The sequence below is a fragment of the Citrus sinensis genome, chromosome 9 (genome assembly GCF_022201045.2).
Source record: "Citrus sinensis cultivar Valencia sweet orange chromosome 9, DVS_A1.0, whole genome shotgun sequence".
NCBI classification, from domain to species: domain Eukaryota; kingdom Viridiplantae; phylum Streptophyta; class Magnoliopsida; order Sapindales; family Rutaceae; genus Citrus; species Citrus sinensis.
The window spans coordinates 29941589-29958704 of record NC_068564.1 but is presented as its reverse complement, the minus strand read 5'-3'; the positions used below and the strand labels follow the sequence as shown (position 1 = coordinate 29958704).

Sequence of the window (17116 nt, the reverse complement as noted above, 5' to 3'; positions counted from 1 at the left end):
GAATTTTTTTTTTTAAATTTTGAATAGGAATTCAATTAAACACTTAAATAAGTTTTTTAGCAAATTTTTATAATTTATTTTTATATTTTATATTTTAATTAAAAAATTTATTGAAAAAAATTTAAGATTTCATAATTATGAATATAGAAACATATAATAAAAAGAAAATAATTTAAGATTTTAGGATTTTTTTAAATTATAGGAGTTTAGAATTGTAGAGATAAAAACGATATAATAAAAGGAAAATAATTTAACATTTTACTTATTTTATTAATAAAAAGTTTAAAGAAAATACTTTTTCAAGTAAAATTTTACAAGAAACTGATTAATTTTCATATATGAATTTGTATTTTATGAATTAAATTGAGGATATTTTAAGAATTAAAAGGGTGTTAAGTGCTCCCCTCTATAAGTAAACAAGCAAGAAAGTTCTTTTGAGATTTGTCATATTTAGGTGAAAAATGACAGTTCTATGAAATAAAATGCTCTGGGACGAGCAACCTAGGCTCCTATTCCTAGCTTCATCTTTAAAAGCTAATAAAGAAACCGCCAATTGATTTTTCAAAACATTTCAAAGTGCTTTAGATTGTGAGGGGGGGGGTGGGGAGATTAATTCTATAAATTTTCTAATGCTATTTAAAATTTACGCATTTTGTTGTTCCCTTTCTCATTTTAATTCTTTTAGTTTATGGGTACCCCAAACAATAAAACTAATAACCATATAACACAGTATCTATTTTACAGCCCAGTTAAAAAGGAAATTGAATAAAAATAATTATTTTCATACAGCACTGTAACTAAGAAACATTGCAAACTTGTAACTTACAGAGAATACTTTCCCAATTACATATTAGTGTCAATTAAACTGCCAATCTTCATACTCGAGGCTTCTTCCCAGGTTGTACATCATCATCATAATGGCCACCTTCACCGTTAGTATCCTTCTCCATTTTCTTTCTTGCTAGAATTTTATTAATCTTGTGAAGCTCATTGGTTAGCTTCTGATCTTTGTTCTGTTTCCGTGTCTTCCGACCATCTTGCATCTTCACACCAAATTGAAAGGCAGCTTTCGGCATAGCTTCCTTCTGCTCATTGTATGTTGCCCATTCCTCTTCTGTTTCAAAGTCCCACCGATGAAGACGACCCTTTGCCTGTTAAGAAGTATTCAGACAATGTATTAGAAACAGAACAACTGTTATTCTCAGAGATTACTTCTTTTACCCGAAAAAAGAAAAAAAAATTAGTAATCATTCTATAAAGAGATGATCAAGAACAATGTTGTTTAGTCACACCAAAGCATAGCTCCACACAAGCCTTATTAACTCCTTTATGCTTTACTTATTACTATGGGTTGAAGGCCATATTGCGCATCTTCTTTAATGCTTAAGAATACTTCCCATGTTAATTCAAATAAAAGAGAGAGAAAAACAGATGCTGCTTATGCATGTGCATGAGAAGAGAATCAAACTTTGTGTTACTTCAGAAAGGAATACTTACCCTTCCACCCATATCCATTTTAGACAAGTCATCTTCATCATCACTGTCCACAATTTCACGGTTATACTCTTGATAACCCGGGTAACATTCAGAATAACTCTCAGAGATGAAGTTAGGATCCTTTTCTCGGGCATCTTTCTCTCTCAATTGTTGAAGCCTCTGATCATCCCGCTTGAAGACAGATCCCAGGCCCCGGTCCTTCTCTTCTTGAGTCATGAAGCGTGGATCTTGTGGCATATTTAAACCTGCTTGCATCTCATAAGTCTGCATATCCGGCTGGAGGTATTGTTCGGGATAAGCCAATTGCTCAGCATATTGATAGTCCTGCCACTCTCCCTGGTAGCCACCAGCCAAAGCTTGTGCTTGCATGGCATCATATCCATTCTGATTCGGAGTCCAGATAGACGAAGACAAGAAAAAATACATCAGTGCAACAAAGGCAGAAATAGTAACAACAAGACAAAAATTGAAGAGTGTAATTGTATCATCCGAAGTTTATTTTTCCATTTACTTTCAAACACTTGGGCCTTAGGACATAGGTCCCAATTTCTGCCTCATTTGCTTGCAAACTTGAAAGATGAAAGATTATGAGGATCAACCTACCGTATCTTGCCAGGCCAGAGGAGGCTCGGCAGGAGGGACTGGACCATACACAGATTCAGAGAAGTAGGAAACCTTTTCCTTATTTCGAGGAGACTCCTCCATATCCTCAGAAACAGGGCTTTGGTTCATGTCTTTACCAGGAACTGTATAGTCAGTGCCTGCCCCAACAAATATATCATCTTCTTCTGATCTAGCAACAATTGGGCCTTGTTTCTCTCTCGAATCAACATGATTTTTCTTGGGAGGTGGCGGAGGTGGTGGCAGGATCTCTTTTTCAGTTTTACCATTAGGTATTCCACTATTAGCTTTCGATGGCTTATCCTCTTCATCATATTCGTTAACTACAGTTGAAGTCTTTCCTGTAACTGAAAATTAGGCAACAGTGACACAAATAAATTTATTGCACAAATAAATAGATTGGAGATGATAGTTTGCACAATATCATAAAGAACAGAAAATAGCATGCCCAAACTTCCAATATAGACTGGTTTCTTTCTCCATCATAACCAAATAAGGAATTCTAGCAGCCAGAATCACATCAAGTAAACAACACCAGAAGTGCAATGAAGAATGCGCTGCTGATGTAAATATTCAAAATTCAAATCAACTCAGAGTGCCCATGCGAGAAGGTACAGAATAATCTGATAAAACAGCAGCAAAAAAATGTTTTCTTCCTCAACAAGGATTTGAAACAGAGTGCAGAGGACTATAACATGACGTCTTTGAGCTTAGTCAAAAAGAATAAACCCTATTCTATTGTGGACTTAAATCGCTCAAAGGATAATAATAATCGGACATTTTAAAAGAAAAATTATCTGCCTACTTTATGACTGAGAGTTCAAAGAGAATCACACCTTTCACGTCTCTTTCCTTCTTTTTCTTCTTGAGAACCTTCCCAGATGATCCAAGGCGTAGATATGTCATAATTTTTGCAATTCGGTCTAGCACAGAACCATCAACGCTGACAGTAACCATTTCCTGTACAGTAAACAGAAATCAAAATCAGCAAAACTATTTGGCAGTATAAATATGACAGATTAAAGGGATACCAAAAGAATCAGAGAAAAGGTCAACATACATCTGGAACAGGACAATCAGCTTTACTTCTATGCAAGGTGGTTGGTATGTCATTAGAGTATCCACCCTCCTACAAAGGCAAAGAGAAAAAGAGTTCAGTCAGAAAATTAGCATGACACTTCAACAATCGGTCAGAAGAAAATGAGCACACCCTTGCTACGTCACCTTACAGTTCTTGCATTTTTGTAGCTTAAATTTATTTTTTTTTTAAAAAGTAAATTAGGATTCTCTGGAGACTACAATCAGAAAATTTAGATGACCTTTTCTATTCCCCCATTAATACATACAAGGGACAGTAAGGGTACAATTGAAATAAGCCAGAGCTTCACAAATCAAGAATATCTCAAATCCACGGGATAAACCATGCAAATATATGTTTGACTGTATCATGCACCATGTGGTCCAAGAAGACTCCATAGTACACAAAAATATAAAAGCCAAACAATTATAGCACCATTACATATCCTACAACAGTGATGCCTCCACACCTAGACGAATACAAAGAGCTAATAGCCTCATAAGCAAGATAAATGCAGTTCAACCAGGAATAACTCGATCTAGAAGCTCAAAACATCCATACAAGTTTCTTGTACTTCTTATAAACATTATACACTTAAGGATGTTCAAAAATAGGAAAATGGGGCAACGTCCAAGGAAGCGCCTATACCGATTCTTTTCAGCTCAAAATGATCAAACTCACAACTCTAATAACCAATCTCTTGGGGCTTCCATAACAGACCACAATGTCAATTGGGACCCAACTAATGGTCTACCCTAAGCACAGTAACCATAAAAGAGATAGAAAGAGGCATACCGTGTTAAAAATAAATGACATTCGACCTGGGAGGAACATCTCATTTGTCTTCATAACAGTTTGAGGCTTGACTATCCATTGATACACCGACTGAAAAAAGGGAACAAGAGATAAATAAAAAATAAATATATGCTACTCAAATACTAAAACTCTTTTGCTAGATAAGCAAAACATTTCCATAGCTATAATATCCCTGATAATGCACCTTAGCCATTGCAGTGCGAAATGACAATTGTTGATCTTCCTTCGAAGTTCTGTCAAAAAATGACAATCATATATCAATAAGCCACATCATAAAGAGGAAAATACACAATTAAAAGCATGATTATGTTTGAGAAAATTTTGTGCCCCTGGATCTCAGACATAAAAACGGTGCTATAATCTATCATAAACTAAGGCCTTGTTTGGTACTGATGCGTGCTGCCTCTGCGCAGCAGTCCCAGCTGGAGCCTAAATCTCATAACTCAAAGCAGCCATTGTTAAAATACTGTATATCAGTATAATGCTTGATACGCTTTTTCTGCAGCTACATATTACACAATAGGGGCTATAAAGTAGAAGATTGTGCAAGACAATGAACATCAACTTTATAACCTAACATATGGGGACGGGAAAGATTCAATAAATCAACAGAAGTATTAGCTTCCATTGTATAAAACATACCAAAATAATTATTAATCTATGTAACTACAAAAAATGAAAATTAATCCTACCAATGAGTTCCAGATTCCAAAAGGTGGAACTTCAACCATTGTGCAACAGATGCCAAAGTTGAAGCACATAATATAAGACTTATTAGATAGTGAATTAAAACAAAAACTCAAATATATGATTGAAAGATAGTTGATCAAATTCAGTTACCTAGACTTTCCATCAGTATCATCCCCAGCATCAGGTTTCTTGTCAATCTCACTTCTCACTTTGTTAAGCAGCGCATAATCCAACCCCTTGACCAAATGAGTGTGCTCCACGTCGCCTGGACAACATACATCAATTTTCTTCAGGAAAATAGATAAATAAATAAATGGTTTAACAAATAGTGTATGAGGCTCCAACACAGCTCCATTCCCTAACACTCACCAAAAATTAATCAACAAATTATCACTCAACATCTTAGCAGAGCTCTTATACATCATAACAAGACATGGTATTGTGATGGAGCTTACAGCATATTCAATTGAGGGTACAGCAAAAGATAAGCTTTTCCATCCACAGAATCACATAACTGGGTTTCTAATGGAACCTAAAGATGAAAACCGATGTACATATGCTATATCGTATCGTACATACACAAATCTGATATCTAAAGATAACAATTATTGAAACACAAACCTCCAAGGTACTTGCTCTTCTCGATGGAAAGCTTTTGTGCATCAGCCAACCTGCAAAGATTAATCCAACAATCATAAGAGCATTAAAAAAAAAAATACAAATCCACCGTTAAATTCACTACATAAAAAGGACAATAATTTGAGGTACCGGAGATCAACGTTGCCAGGAGGAGCGACGGCGTGAAATGAGCCCAATTCTGTAGGTTCATAATCTGGGTTCTGATCCTCTCTTCGCTCCTTAGCTCGGTCCCGATATTTCGGCTGCTCCGGTTCCTCGGGTTTCTCATCTCTGTACAAATTTTGCAGCTTCCATTAAAAAAACAAAAATAAAAAATAAAATTGTTGCATCAGTTTAAAAAAATTGAAAATTTCGGAAATTATTACTTTCGTCGAGCGATTTTTTCCTTGTAGTATTTCTTTCCAGAAGTCATTGGAGAAAATTATTCAATTTTGTTAACGATATTTAGGTTAGGGTTTAGAGTATTGGAAAAGGGTAGTTACAGTTTGAGCAGAGAGGATTTTGGAGCGAATATCGAATTACATAAATGCCCCTGGCCTTTTACGGTTAATTTCTGTGACATGGTTATGCTTATGCTTATGAGGTAATCCAAGCAATTGCCCCACCTCCACGTGTGGTTACATGAGAGAATAAGGGATGACATCAGTTTCCTGTCTCTTCTCTGCCATTGAAGGATACCGTTTTGTTTTCGGGTTTTTTTAGGGCCCGTTTGGTATCATTTTCAGGGTCCTGTTTTCATTTTCGTTTTGAGGATACAGATGTAATTCTTGTTTGGTGGGCTGGATCCAAAAATGAATTATAAAACAAATAATTCATATTCTTTTTTATTGTTATAAAACTGAGAACGTGTTTAACACGTTCTCAGTTGAATCACAAATTATATCACAAAAGAAATTGCAAAACAAAACCCAAGTCTAATCTCCTTATCCCGATAGAAATTCACATCTCTCTCTCTGTCAGAGTTCTTCAACCACGATTCGTCACAGCTGTCTCCCTCTCCATCACGGTTCTTCAACCAGAATCGACTGCTGTCGTGTCCCAGCTTCTCTCGATTGGTGGTGGTGCTGCTGCTACGGCTTCTCTTTTAAGGATCGACTGGTGCTGCTGCTGCTGTTGTGTCTCTCTTGACGAATAGCTGGTGATGCTGCTACTGATGCGTCTATGCTCCGTCTCGGATGGTGGTGGTGGTGCTGCTGCATCTCTGCTCTGTCTCGTCGACTGGTGCTGGTGCCACTGCTGCTCTCTCTCTCTCTCAAGTTGCTCCTATAAAGAGATCGGAGCATATATGTTGAGAATCGACATTGGCTCACTGGTATTATTCTTCTATTTGGGTAAATTTTGAGTAATTATTATTTATTTTGTGCATGTGATTTCATTATTCTTATATTTCCAAGCTTTACTTGTCTCTGCTTTTAAGGAACAAGAAAAGAAAAGTAGTTTAAGAGAAATAATGAGAGTGGAAATGGCAATGTCGTCCATGAAGAAGAAATGTTTCATTTTTGCTTTGGTTCTGTCTCTTATAATGGATGTGGGATTTGGTGGTGGTATCTTTGTTGCTGAGTTATGAGAAAGCAAGTTACAGTCGTGGGTTTAGTAAATATTTTGGCAAGATTTTTTATACTTCTAGTTATGGGATTTGGTTTTTGCTTTCCTGTTTGTGTCTTACAATTGGAATAGCTGGAAATGTTTTGCCTGCAATATTAGTGAAGCCATCCTCAAATAAACTGGTATTTGTTTGCTAGCTCATATGATTCGTTTGTTTTATTATACCATACTAAGAAGCAATTAATAGTTGAAGGTTGAAATAGAGTTGTCTGGGGATAGAAAGAATGACTTCTGTCAAATAGGCTTGATTAATTCAAATGGCAGATACTTAGTTGAAATTACTGCAAAATGGTTGTGATTGGATATGAAATACACTGGGCACCTATGTATACATATACCATATATTATTTTCAGCTCTGTGTTTTGGACAATTTGGTTTTGTGTTGGCTTTATGTTATGTTTGGAACTGTTGTGCTTTTGCATCTTCTTTGCTAAACAAGCACTTTTTACTTGATGGCTAATGTCTACCAACCACCCTCACTTCATAGGTAGTTATTGCATTCGACAAAGCACCTGAAACCCAAACGAAGTCACAATGGCAAGTGAGACTGAGGCAGGGCCTTCCATCGCAGCAAGCAATACTAAGGGCATGGTCCCAAGCTCTGGATTTGTAAATAACTTGTTGTTGTATTCGCCATTGATTAAATGTGAATATTGTAAATTACATATTGTTGTATTTTAATTCTTTTCAATGAATGATTTGATATGAAATCTGAATTGCAGAGATGAATGGTATAGGAAATAGAATTGCAATATAGCATGAGTATACATGTAATGCATGATGTCCATCATGTAATTTTTTATAATTATTATGTTTAAATCATGTGTTATAATATCTTAATTAGTGTAAAAATAATGACAATATAGACATTTTTTAATTAATTCTTATACTCAAATTTTATTATCGTGTAATTTTTTATAATTATTTTGTTTAAACTATTTGTGGAATGGTTGTGTATGTATTAGTTAAACAATTACTTTTTATTCATAAATATCACTTAAATATTTAATAAAAACTGTTTTTGAAAATGATATTACCAAACACATATTCACTGTTTTTATCCTCTTAAATGTGTCTACCAAACGCATATTACTGTTTTCAGTTTTAAAATACAGGATACAGAAAATGATACCAGACGCATATTTAAATTTAAAATACAGCACTGCAAAACATCATTTTCATTCTCATTTTTATTTTCAAAAAATACAAATTCAAAAACAATACCAAACGGGCCCTTAGTTATTCATATTTTTTTCCAAATCGCAAAAATAAATGGATAGCTTAATTAGTAATCGTTAATTATCGATTTTTTAAAAAATAATAATACATATGCATTGACTATTACATCTGTACAATTAGAGTCGAATAAATTTCATAGAAAGTCTTATTCCTATGAATAACTCAAAATAAACTCAGTCACTAAAAATGCATTGATGGAATAATAGTTTAATGTTTATTACCAGCTATTTTTCTGGTAAGAGTAATTGTTACCCCTACTTTAAATTCAAGAAACTCAAATGCTATTGATTATAAATTTTTAAAATTTATTACAATTTTTTTTCTTTTTATGACTTATAATGGTTATTTATGAATTGTGAGCATAAGGTCACATTTGAGATTGAGATTGGACAATTGTAATTTAAAAATTACAATACTAAAATATTTACTAAACATTACTTATTTTAGATTGGAAGATAAGTTGATTTGATTTTATACTTGTATGATAAAAAATCTTTTATATTTTTACTAATTTTGTCAAAATTATTATTTAAAAATTATATTTACTACATATTATTAACTTTTATTTTGCAATTACATTTTTTTTCAACATTTATAACTTAAAAATTACAACATCTTAATACTAAACAAGGCCAAAATATCATATATTTTTTTAGGCATACATGATGAGTTTGAATTTAATATATGCACTATAACTATCTAGTTTGTTGCCTAGGACTATAGTTAGCAAAATTTAACACGATCCAATTACCTGACACGAGTATGATACGAAAAAATAGATATGGATAATCAAATTTGACACAATTATTAAATGAGTTGTGCTGGGGTTGATGTGATTTTTTTTTTTCATATCGGATTAGGGTTAAAGTTTTTTATCCATGTATCCGACCAATGACATCATTATTTTTCTTTTTTCAACTAATTTGTAGGTTTTTATTATAAAAACTTAAATATAGGTTATACTTTTCTCTTTTTATTTTTTATTTTTTTGGAAGAATTAACATGTATTGCTTCATTTATAAAATTTTATATAGATTTAGAACCTCAATAATGTAAATGTGTAAAATATCGATAGACGTGAATATTAAATAATATCGATAGACATGAATATTTAATAATATCGATATATAATATTATTTGCATATATATAATTAAAACTTCAATAATTTAATTGTATGATATTTTGGTAGATATGTATGTTTTATAATATCAATAAAATATGTTGTGTGTGTGTGTGTGTGTATTTTTTACTAGTGTGGACGCCTTTATTTTATTTTTTTCATGCGGACAAGTTTTTAAGTCATGTAGTTTAAGAGAGTTATTTTTTAATGATATTAAACCACACGACTTCATAGTTTATTAAAAAAATAAGTTTATTAAATCCCACGGCTTAAGAGCGTCTCTGTATTAAAAAAAAATGAAAGCGCCCACACTTGAGAAATGTCCCGATTCGGTCCAAGACTTTAAAGCACATAGTTTATGTGCACTTTAAAAATTTTAAGCCTCTTAAACTTCACGATTTTTTTAAAATTTTCCGCACTTAGATAACTTATTTATTTTCAATGTCAGGTTAGGTTTTCAATATTGTGACATGACTATTAAATGATCGTATCAAAGTTCCGGATCAGAACATTTATATATGTTTGTGTGTGTGTGTGAATTTTGTTAAATATATACATATTAAGCATGTTGTTGGGTAACCTATTTATTTTATGTATTGGTTAAGGTTTCAATATTTTGACACGATTATTAAATAATTTGTGTTTAGATTTACCTAAATTTAATACGATAAGAAAGTGATACAAGACAAACACGACACGGTCGACAGACTGCATGAGCTTTAACAATCTTAAATTAAACAGATAATTCTTAGAAGTTAGATCGATGTCATACAAGGACAAATAGGATGGTGAAAAATACAATGCTCTATATGCGGAGATAAACGAAGTAGCACCGATAGATTCACAGAATATGCGCGAGGATATCACAACACTACTATGGAAGAATCGCCTAGCCTGAACATGATATAATTAAGCACTAGCAAATCTTAGTTCGGAAGCTGCATTTTTTTTGCTCCCAATGGCAAGGCTAATTTTCCACTCATCAGAATCCTCCCCTGTTTGTGTAATCCTGTCACTGTTACTAAGTCTCAGTGCTTCAGGAAGCTCATCAAATGCTGCCTTGTTCATTTTTGGAGACTCCACAGTTGATCCAGGAAACAATAATTACATAAAAACAACTTCAGAAAACCAAGCGAATTACAAGCCCTATGGACAGAATGGATTCTTTGACAAACCAACAGGACGATTCTCCGACGGCCGCGTGATCGTTGATTTTATTGGTACAAGTTTATATATAGATCTTTCAAATACTTCATTTGAATAAGTTATCTAGTAACTTATTAATTAACTTCATGATTTGTGTATATATGAATATGTACAGCTGAATATGCAAAGTTGCCATTGATTCCACCATTTTCAGACCCAGCTGCTGATTGCAGCAATGGTGTTAACTTTGCTTCAGGTGGAGCTGGTGTGCTTCCTGAAACCCATCAGGGGTTGGTAAGAAAACCGTCAACTAATGATCTTAATCATCGGGTCCCTCTGTTTTAGCTTTTTGGCTGTTGTGTTGGCAGAGTGTTTCGCTCGCAATTTTTGAAAGAGCTGATTATTTTCTACGACTGTCGACTACACAAGTGCACATAACATTACAAAGTTCAGTAGCAGAATCTTGCAGTCATTGTTCCATATAAATAGCATCACTTTACTTGAACAATAAGAGCTTTCGTTTAACATCGGTTGTGGCTTGTCAATCACATTAGCAAACGGAGCCTTAATCATGATCTACACAAACCTTTTGAGCTTTAATTTCTTAATTCTTAATTCTTTTACCAGGTGATTGACCTTCCAAGACAATTAGAGAATTTTGAAGTGGTGCAAAAGTCCTTGGTTGAAAAGTTGGGAGAAGCAAAAGCAAGTGAACTTATATCAGAAGCAGTTTATTTCATTAGTATTGGAAGCAATGATTATATGGGTGGCTATTTAGGTAACCCTAAAATGCAAGAAGATTATAACCCGGAAACATATGTGGGAATGGTCATTGGCAACTTGACACAAGCAATTCAAGTAAGCTAAAACTCACAGTTATTAAGTTATTGCATGGCTTAATTTGTACTTAAATGCTTGATTGCTAAGCTATTTTCTCGATCAGGTTTTGTATGAAAAAGGAGGCAGAAAATTTGCTTTTCTCAGCTTATCTCCGTTGGGTTGCTTGCCAGCACTTAGAGCTTTGAACCCTGACAAAGCCAATGAAGGTGGCTGTTTTGAAGCAGCTTCTGCACTAGCACTCGCACATAATAATGCTTTAACAGCCGTCCTCACGGGCCTTGAACATATTCTAAAAGGCTTCAAGTATTGCAACTCCAATTTTTACAGCTGGCTTGATGATAGAATAACTCATCCTGCCATGTACGGTACGTATGCTGTTTCCCCCCCCCCCCCCCCCCCCCCCTCCCCCCTTAACATAATTACTGTTTTTAAATTCAGAATAATTGGTTTATCATATATAACGAAATCGATATTTCACTATGACTATAGAAAACTCATGTTCATTAATTGTTTTATTGTGATAAGGATCACATGGATTGTTGACTTCTTCTTATAGTCGTTGTCAATTGTCATCTTCATTATTGTTGTTACCATTATTGTAATTATTATATTAGACTAACACCTGGAGTGTTAGGTTAATTGTGTATTAATTGGTTTTCCGAGAAAATGATAGGCATATTAAATTTGGATTCCATGATTTTTGTAGAAACTCAATTTGATCCAAATTGGTTGATTGGTTTGTCAATTTTGAATTTGATTGGATTCCAACTTAAATTAGGATTCAAATAATTAAATCCAATTTTAGATAAGTTGAAAATGGATAGTAAATTATTATTATTTTCTTTCTAGATTTAGAGTCCTCGCATGTATCGACGGAATAAGGTCTTCTTCATTTAAAAGTAAAATCAGCCAATAATTTACTCATTAAGTTGTGCCACCAAAAGAGTTGATGTATGCAGATTTAGATAATTTTTTTAACTTAACGACAATTCAATCTCTTTCTCATTCCAGATATTGAATTTGTAACGTCATGAGATAATAAAAAAATATTGCAGGCTTTGTTTGACTTCGATTTCTTTGGCAATGTGGTATCTAACGATGCATCGTTTGATCAGGATTCAAGGATGGAGCGAATGCTTGTTGCGGATACGGACCTTATAGGGGAATATTCACCTGCGGCGGTACCAAGAACATCACAGAGTACGAGTTGTGTGAAAAAGCTGATGATCATGTTTGGTGGGATGCTTTTCACCCAACTGAAAGAATCCACGAGCAGTTCGCGAAGGCATTATGGAACGGACCCCCTTCATCTGTGGGCCCATACAACGTAGAAGATCTCTTCCTCAACAGAGAAAGTAGACTAACCAAAATTGCTGATATAGTCGATGGCCCCGACGGAAACCATTTCCAGTAATAATAATAATAATAATAATTAAGAAGCATAAAGGAAAATGTTACGGTAACCGTTGTATGCGACAATGCCTCTTAACACGAATGTATGCTTTGAAGTTGACTCTTTCCGTTTTGCCTCACTTTGGACCAAAAGGGGCAGATAAGTTTGCAATAAGATTTTTGTTCTCTTACCATCAAATTTGGTCCAAGAGGTCAAAGAATTTAACGTATACGTAGTCATTCAATTTCATTCCAATTACTGAACGTTCCCATTGCCGCTTTAAGATGCTCGGTGAAGTCAATTTATATATAGCTGTCTTAAGCTGGACAGAAGCCGCAGTCAATGGCAGTAGCTGTCCTATTACGTAGTGTTCTTCGATACGCACCCATATGCAACTCGTGTTCTATAACTTCAAAAGTCCCTTTTCCTTTTTTGGATTTTGTCTTTTACCCGTTACACTACTAAGCCAAAGAAAAAAGAAAAGTTGTGGTACACAATTGTTGCGTGGTCTATTGATCACTACTATCGGTTAAAAACCTCAAGTTGCTTACTATACTCGATTTTTTTTTTTGTTATTTAATGCTTATGATATATTTTGTACATTATGAGAAAAGTTAGAAGTTAACAATGAAAATCTCAAGGTTATAATAAAAACTTGAATTTTTTTTTTTTTGGGGGGGGGGGGGGGGGAAAAGGGGTGGGGGGGTATTCCTTTTATTAAAGATATGCGTCTATAGAGATAATTTAAAAAGTCTAAAATAAATTTATTGTACAAATTTATTTAACTATTTATTGTAATTATGATATAATATTATAGGATGGGACTATTTTAAACATAAATCTTTTTACTTAAATTTCGAGTCATTGATTTCAAGCGATTTAATATTAAATAAATTATTATTATTGAATAACCATTATTAAATATTATTTAACTTTCAAAATCTACTATTAAATTATTTAAAATCAATAGTTGGAGATTTATATCAAAATTTTAAATTAAAAACTTCGAATAACCTTACCTAACATTATATGACTAATAACTTATTTTAAAATGTTTAATACCATGAATACAAAATATTATGATGATTGTTATGAGAACGTCTTCGTCATATTTCTTAAAAGCGGGGGAATTTCCATGAATCAGCGAGGAACATCATGTGGTCAATTCGTTGACCCAATAATTCCCACGTGCCGGATGATGAAATTTTCGTAAAGGTAAAAGAACCAAACTTGCGATACACTTAATTAAATTAATTAATATATGTATATTTTAATAACGGAACAAAATGTACATGCCACGGCTTCTGGTAATCTCGATGGCACATACTTAAACTCCCTGAAGCGACAGGTCACACTTGTTTTCAGCTCTGGCCCATCCCCGCCCCCACCCTCTCTCTAATAATTTAAGCAAGGCAGATACAATAATTTGGTACCTAACATGCAGTTAATTGTAAACAAAAGCGTGATTCACAATTTGATGACTTAGTGGTAAATTATGTCCTCTTTAATTCACATGAGTAGGGGGTTTGAGCCGTTGTGTATTGTGAGGATTAATATTTTAAAAAATATTTGAAATTGCTTCTAATTTGTTCTTGATTTGGAAATATATCTAAGATCTTCTAATTCATCAAGAAGATTTTCAATATAGTTTTGAATGTAAATATCGTATAATTTAACTAAAAAATAAGGTCAAGGTAATTTCCATATTATAATAGCATCATAAAGTAAGAAAAAATGTGTTCACGTGTTTTAAAATGTGAACTCAAAGTTAAACCAACGTTGTTCGACTAAAATTTAATACGATTTTATAACTAAACAATATCAACTCTACACCGCACATATGAAATAAAAGTCAGAACTAAACACTAATATCTTTTTATTACAATAATTTTGTTATAATATTTTATTTTTTTCCTTTTGATTTTATATTACAAGATTGTTGATACGTGTCACAACTGAACATCCATATCAATAAAGTAAATTATCGTGAAAAATAAGTGTTACATACTTAATTAAACTCTCGCTCGAAGGAAAATTGTCTAGTACTATATGATTAAATTAGACTCAATCGATCAATAAAATTTGTACACATGATTTTAAATTATCTACTTATTGACCACTTTCATTTGTTCGTATCTGCATTCATTTGAGGCGATAATAGAAAGAAAGCGATTGTAGATGTGATAAATATAACGTCAATTAGTTTTTAATATTGAAATTTAAAACTCTTTCCATAATTGAAGAAAATGATGGATTTACAAATTGATTAAAATGTTTTGGAGCAATTTATCACACTATTGATTGCTTAATATGAATGAACTTTATCGAAGGATCGTACTAAAAATAGTAAAAACCTCTAGTTGAATAATTCTATACGATAAACCTTATATTACTTTTAAAAAAAATGTAAAAAAAAAAAATTCTCACAATCACAGTAAGTATAGGAGAGTGGGAAAGTGACGAATGTGAATTGGCAAATATGAATTTGTGGGCAGATGCATCTGTCACTGCCATGTATTAAATTGGTAATCCCCGGTGCAACTGTCCTCTTTCTCTGCCTGCTTTTGTTTTTAATGACTGCACTACCCATCTTCAATCTATTACATTATTCAAACAAGTCTAGTAATAATCAAATCAAATCAAATTTTATGGATCTTCTCATATCCCTTGCCCAATGAGTTGCCTGCTTGAATCATAAACTACTGGTAGTTACACCTATTATCAATTTAATTATAACCATCGAGCAACAAGCTTACGCCATTAAAAACAGAAAAAAAGATTTTAAAAAAAAATTACAAATGGCATCAAAAGAAAGAAAGGAAAAAAGCTTCAATTCTCTAAAGTGATGTTTTCTCGCTAAGATAATTGGGGTAAAATTTGCGATAATCGATAGACTTTCTGCTGGTTATGCTATAATTATAATGCTTTTGTAGATAATATTAAATTAACATGTCCTTAATTATTTTTTTTGTTTTTATAAGCAAACGATTTAAAACAAATTACCAACCGAAAGTACCTCAATAAGATACCAGGCTTACAAGAATTTTATCGTTTTCTTTTTTTTTTTTTGTATTTTCTCGTAAATAATTTTTTGGTGTAAAATTTACCCTAATAATGATGCAAACTTTTTAGGCTATACTATCACCGTACGGCTTTTGATGGACACGTAACTTTTTTTGAATACTAATTAATCATTAGATTACTGCATTACACAGATATTTACAACAACTGCTTATTGTGGCAGAGATATTACACTGATATTTACAATCAGATATACATGATTGGGACTTACATTATTACAATGAATTCTATGAAGTACATGCCCAGACAAATAACTCCTCACAGGAGAAGGATGTCTATACTCCACTTACATTTCGCAAGGGAAAATAATTTTTAAATATAAAGAACATTTAGCCCCCACAATGCTTTTGTGGGGGGCTAGAACTGCTGCCCTCACAATGCTTGTGATGGACACGTAACTTAAGGTGTCGTTACTTGAAATAATTTTTATTCTTTTAATAATTATTCATTTTTATGAGCAACACAAATTGCTAACAAAAATCCTTAATGGTTACATTTTAATAAAGGATACCTATTTTCTTCGAATATTTTTGTGTCTGTTCCTAAATATTTAGATAAGAATTTGGAGTGATCGGATAAAATAGTGGTATTTTTTGTAATTTGACAGAAAATATAATGAAAGGAGTTAAATGATATTAACCACAATGTATGAGACTGATGATCAAACCAAATTAATTTTATTCATGAGTTGTTGAGACAGAGAGACGGTGCTTGATTGTGATCCAAAGCAATTTAACAGATTACAAGACAAATCTAACTGCAACCCCACCCCACAATTTAGAGCTTTTCTTATTAAAAAAAAAAACTTATTATTGTTATTATTTAAGTCCAATTAATTTTTTAAAATAAAAAACTATATCCAACCACTCGCCCAAAGCTTTGCCCTCATAATTGTGAGGCTAATCTTTTCCTTTTAATGTAACATAATCTCAGTAATTATTTAATTGTAAATATTAAGGGCAGTTTAATGTAATATTAATAATAATATCATGTAATATGAATTATAATCTAACAATTATCTCATATAATTAAAAAAAAACAAGGCTATATCAAAATTACAGGTCAATGCTCAATAAATAACACATGCACCACATTATTCTAGTATGTTATCCTGAAGCAAAGTGAAAGGAATTATTCAAAACCTTGAACTGAAGAATTATTTAGAACAAGTAAACTCATAAATTATTAATTGTAATGTTGTTTGGAGTATTACGTTACCTTATGGTTCTGTCAAGTGAAATCATTATTAACCAGGTCAGCAAAGAAAAATCAACAATTATATAATACCATAATGATTTCCCCCAAAAAAAAAAAGAAAATTAATTATTAGTAAATTAATTATTATTGTT

At 32.8% G+C, this 17116-nt stretch overlaps 2 protein-coding genes across 2 annotated transcripts; one reads left to right on the top strand and one right to left on the bottom strand.

Annotated features, from left to right (window-relative positions):
• Positions 1-749: 749 nt before the first annotated feature.
• Positions 750-5894, bottom strand: LOC102614437 (suppressor of mec-8 and unc-52 protein homolog 2). The gene is made up of 11 exons (XM_006474512.4): positions 5707-5894; positions 5471-5611; positions 5324-5373; positions 4853-4967; positions 4197-4245; positions 3992-4081; positions 3179-3247; positions 2955-3078; positions 2101-2465; positions 1498-1881; positions 750-1151 (listed from the first exon to the last, which is right to left on the bottom strand). Exons 1-11 carry the CDS (start codon positions 5751-5753, stop codon positions 876-878), a joined length of 1710 nt encoding a protein of 569 aa, XP_006474575.1. The 5' UTR covers positions 5754-5894; the 3' UTR covers positions 750-875.
• A 4193-nt stretch (positions 5895-10087) lies between these two features.
• LOC102625439 (GDSL esterase/lipase 5-like) lies at positions 10088-13079 on the top strand. The gene is made up of 5 exons (XM_052434164.1): positions 10088-10527; positions 10629-10747; positions 11081-11311; positions 11397-11658; positions 12409-13079. Exons 1-5 carry the CDS (start codon positions 10266-10268, stop codon positions 12705-12707), a joined length of 1173 nt encoding a protein of 390 aa, XP_052290124.1. The 5' UTR covers positions 10088-10265; the 3' UTR covers positions 12708-13079.
• Positions 13080-17116: the final 4037 nt, after the last annotated feature.

Coding starts and splice junctions, on each gene's coding strand:
- LOC102614437 (XM_006474512.4), bottom strand. CDS start 5,753: ATGACTTCTGGAAAGAAATACTACAAGGAAAAAATCGCTCGACGAAA. Junction 3,079..3,178: donor CTGATTGTCCTGTTCCAGAT/GTATGTTGACCT, acceptor TTTACTGTACAG/GAAATGGTTACTGTCAGCGT. Junction 1,152..1,497: donor AAATGGATATGGGTGGAAGG/GTAAGTATTCCT, acceptor ACTTCTTAACAG/GCAAAGGGTCGTCTTCATCG.
- LOC102625439 (XM_052434164.1), top strand. CDS start 10,266: ATGGCAAGGCTAATTTTCCACTCATCAGAATCCTCCCCTGTTTGTGTA. Junction 10,528..10,628: donor CGTGATCGTTGATTTTATTG/GTACAAGTTTAT, acceptor GAATATGTACAG/CTGAATATGCAAAGTTGCCA. Junction 10,748..11,080: donor CTGAAACCCATCAGGGGTTG/GTAAGAAAACCG, acceptor TTCTTTTACCAG/GTGATTGACCTTCCAAGACA.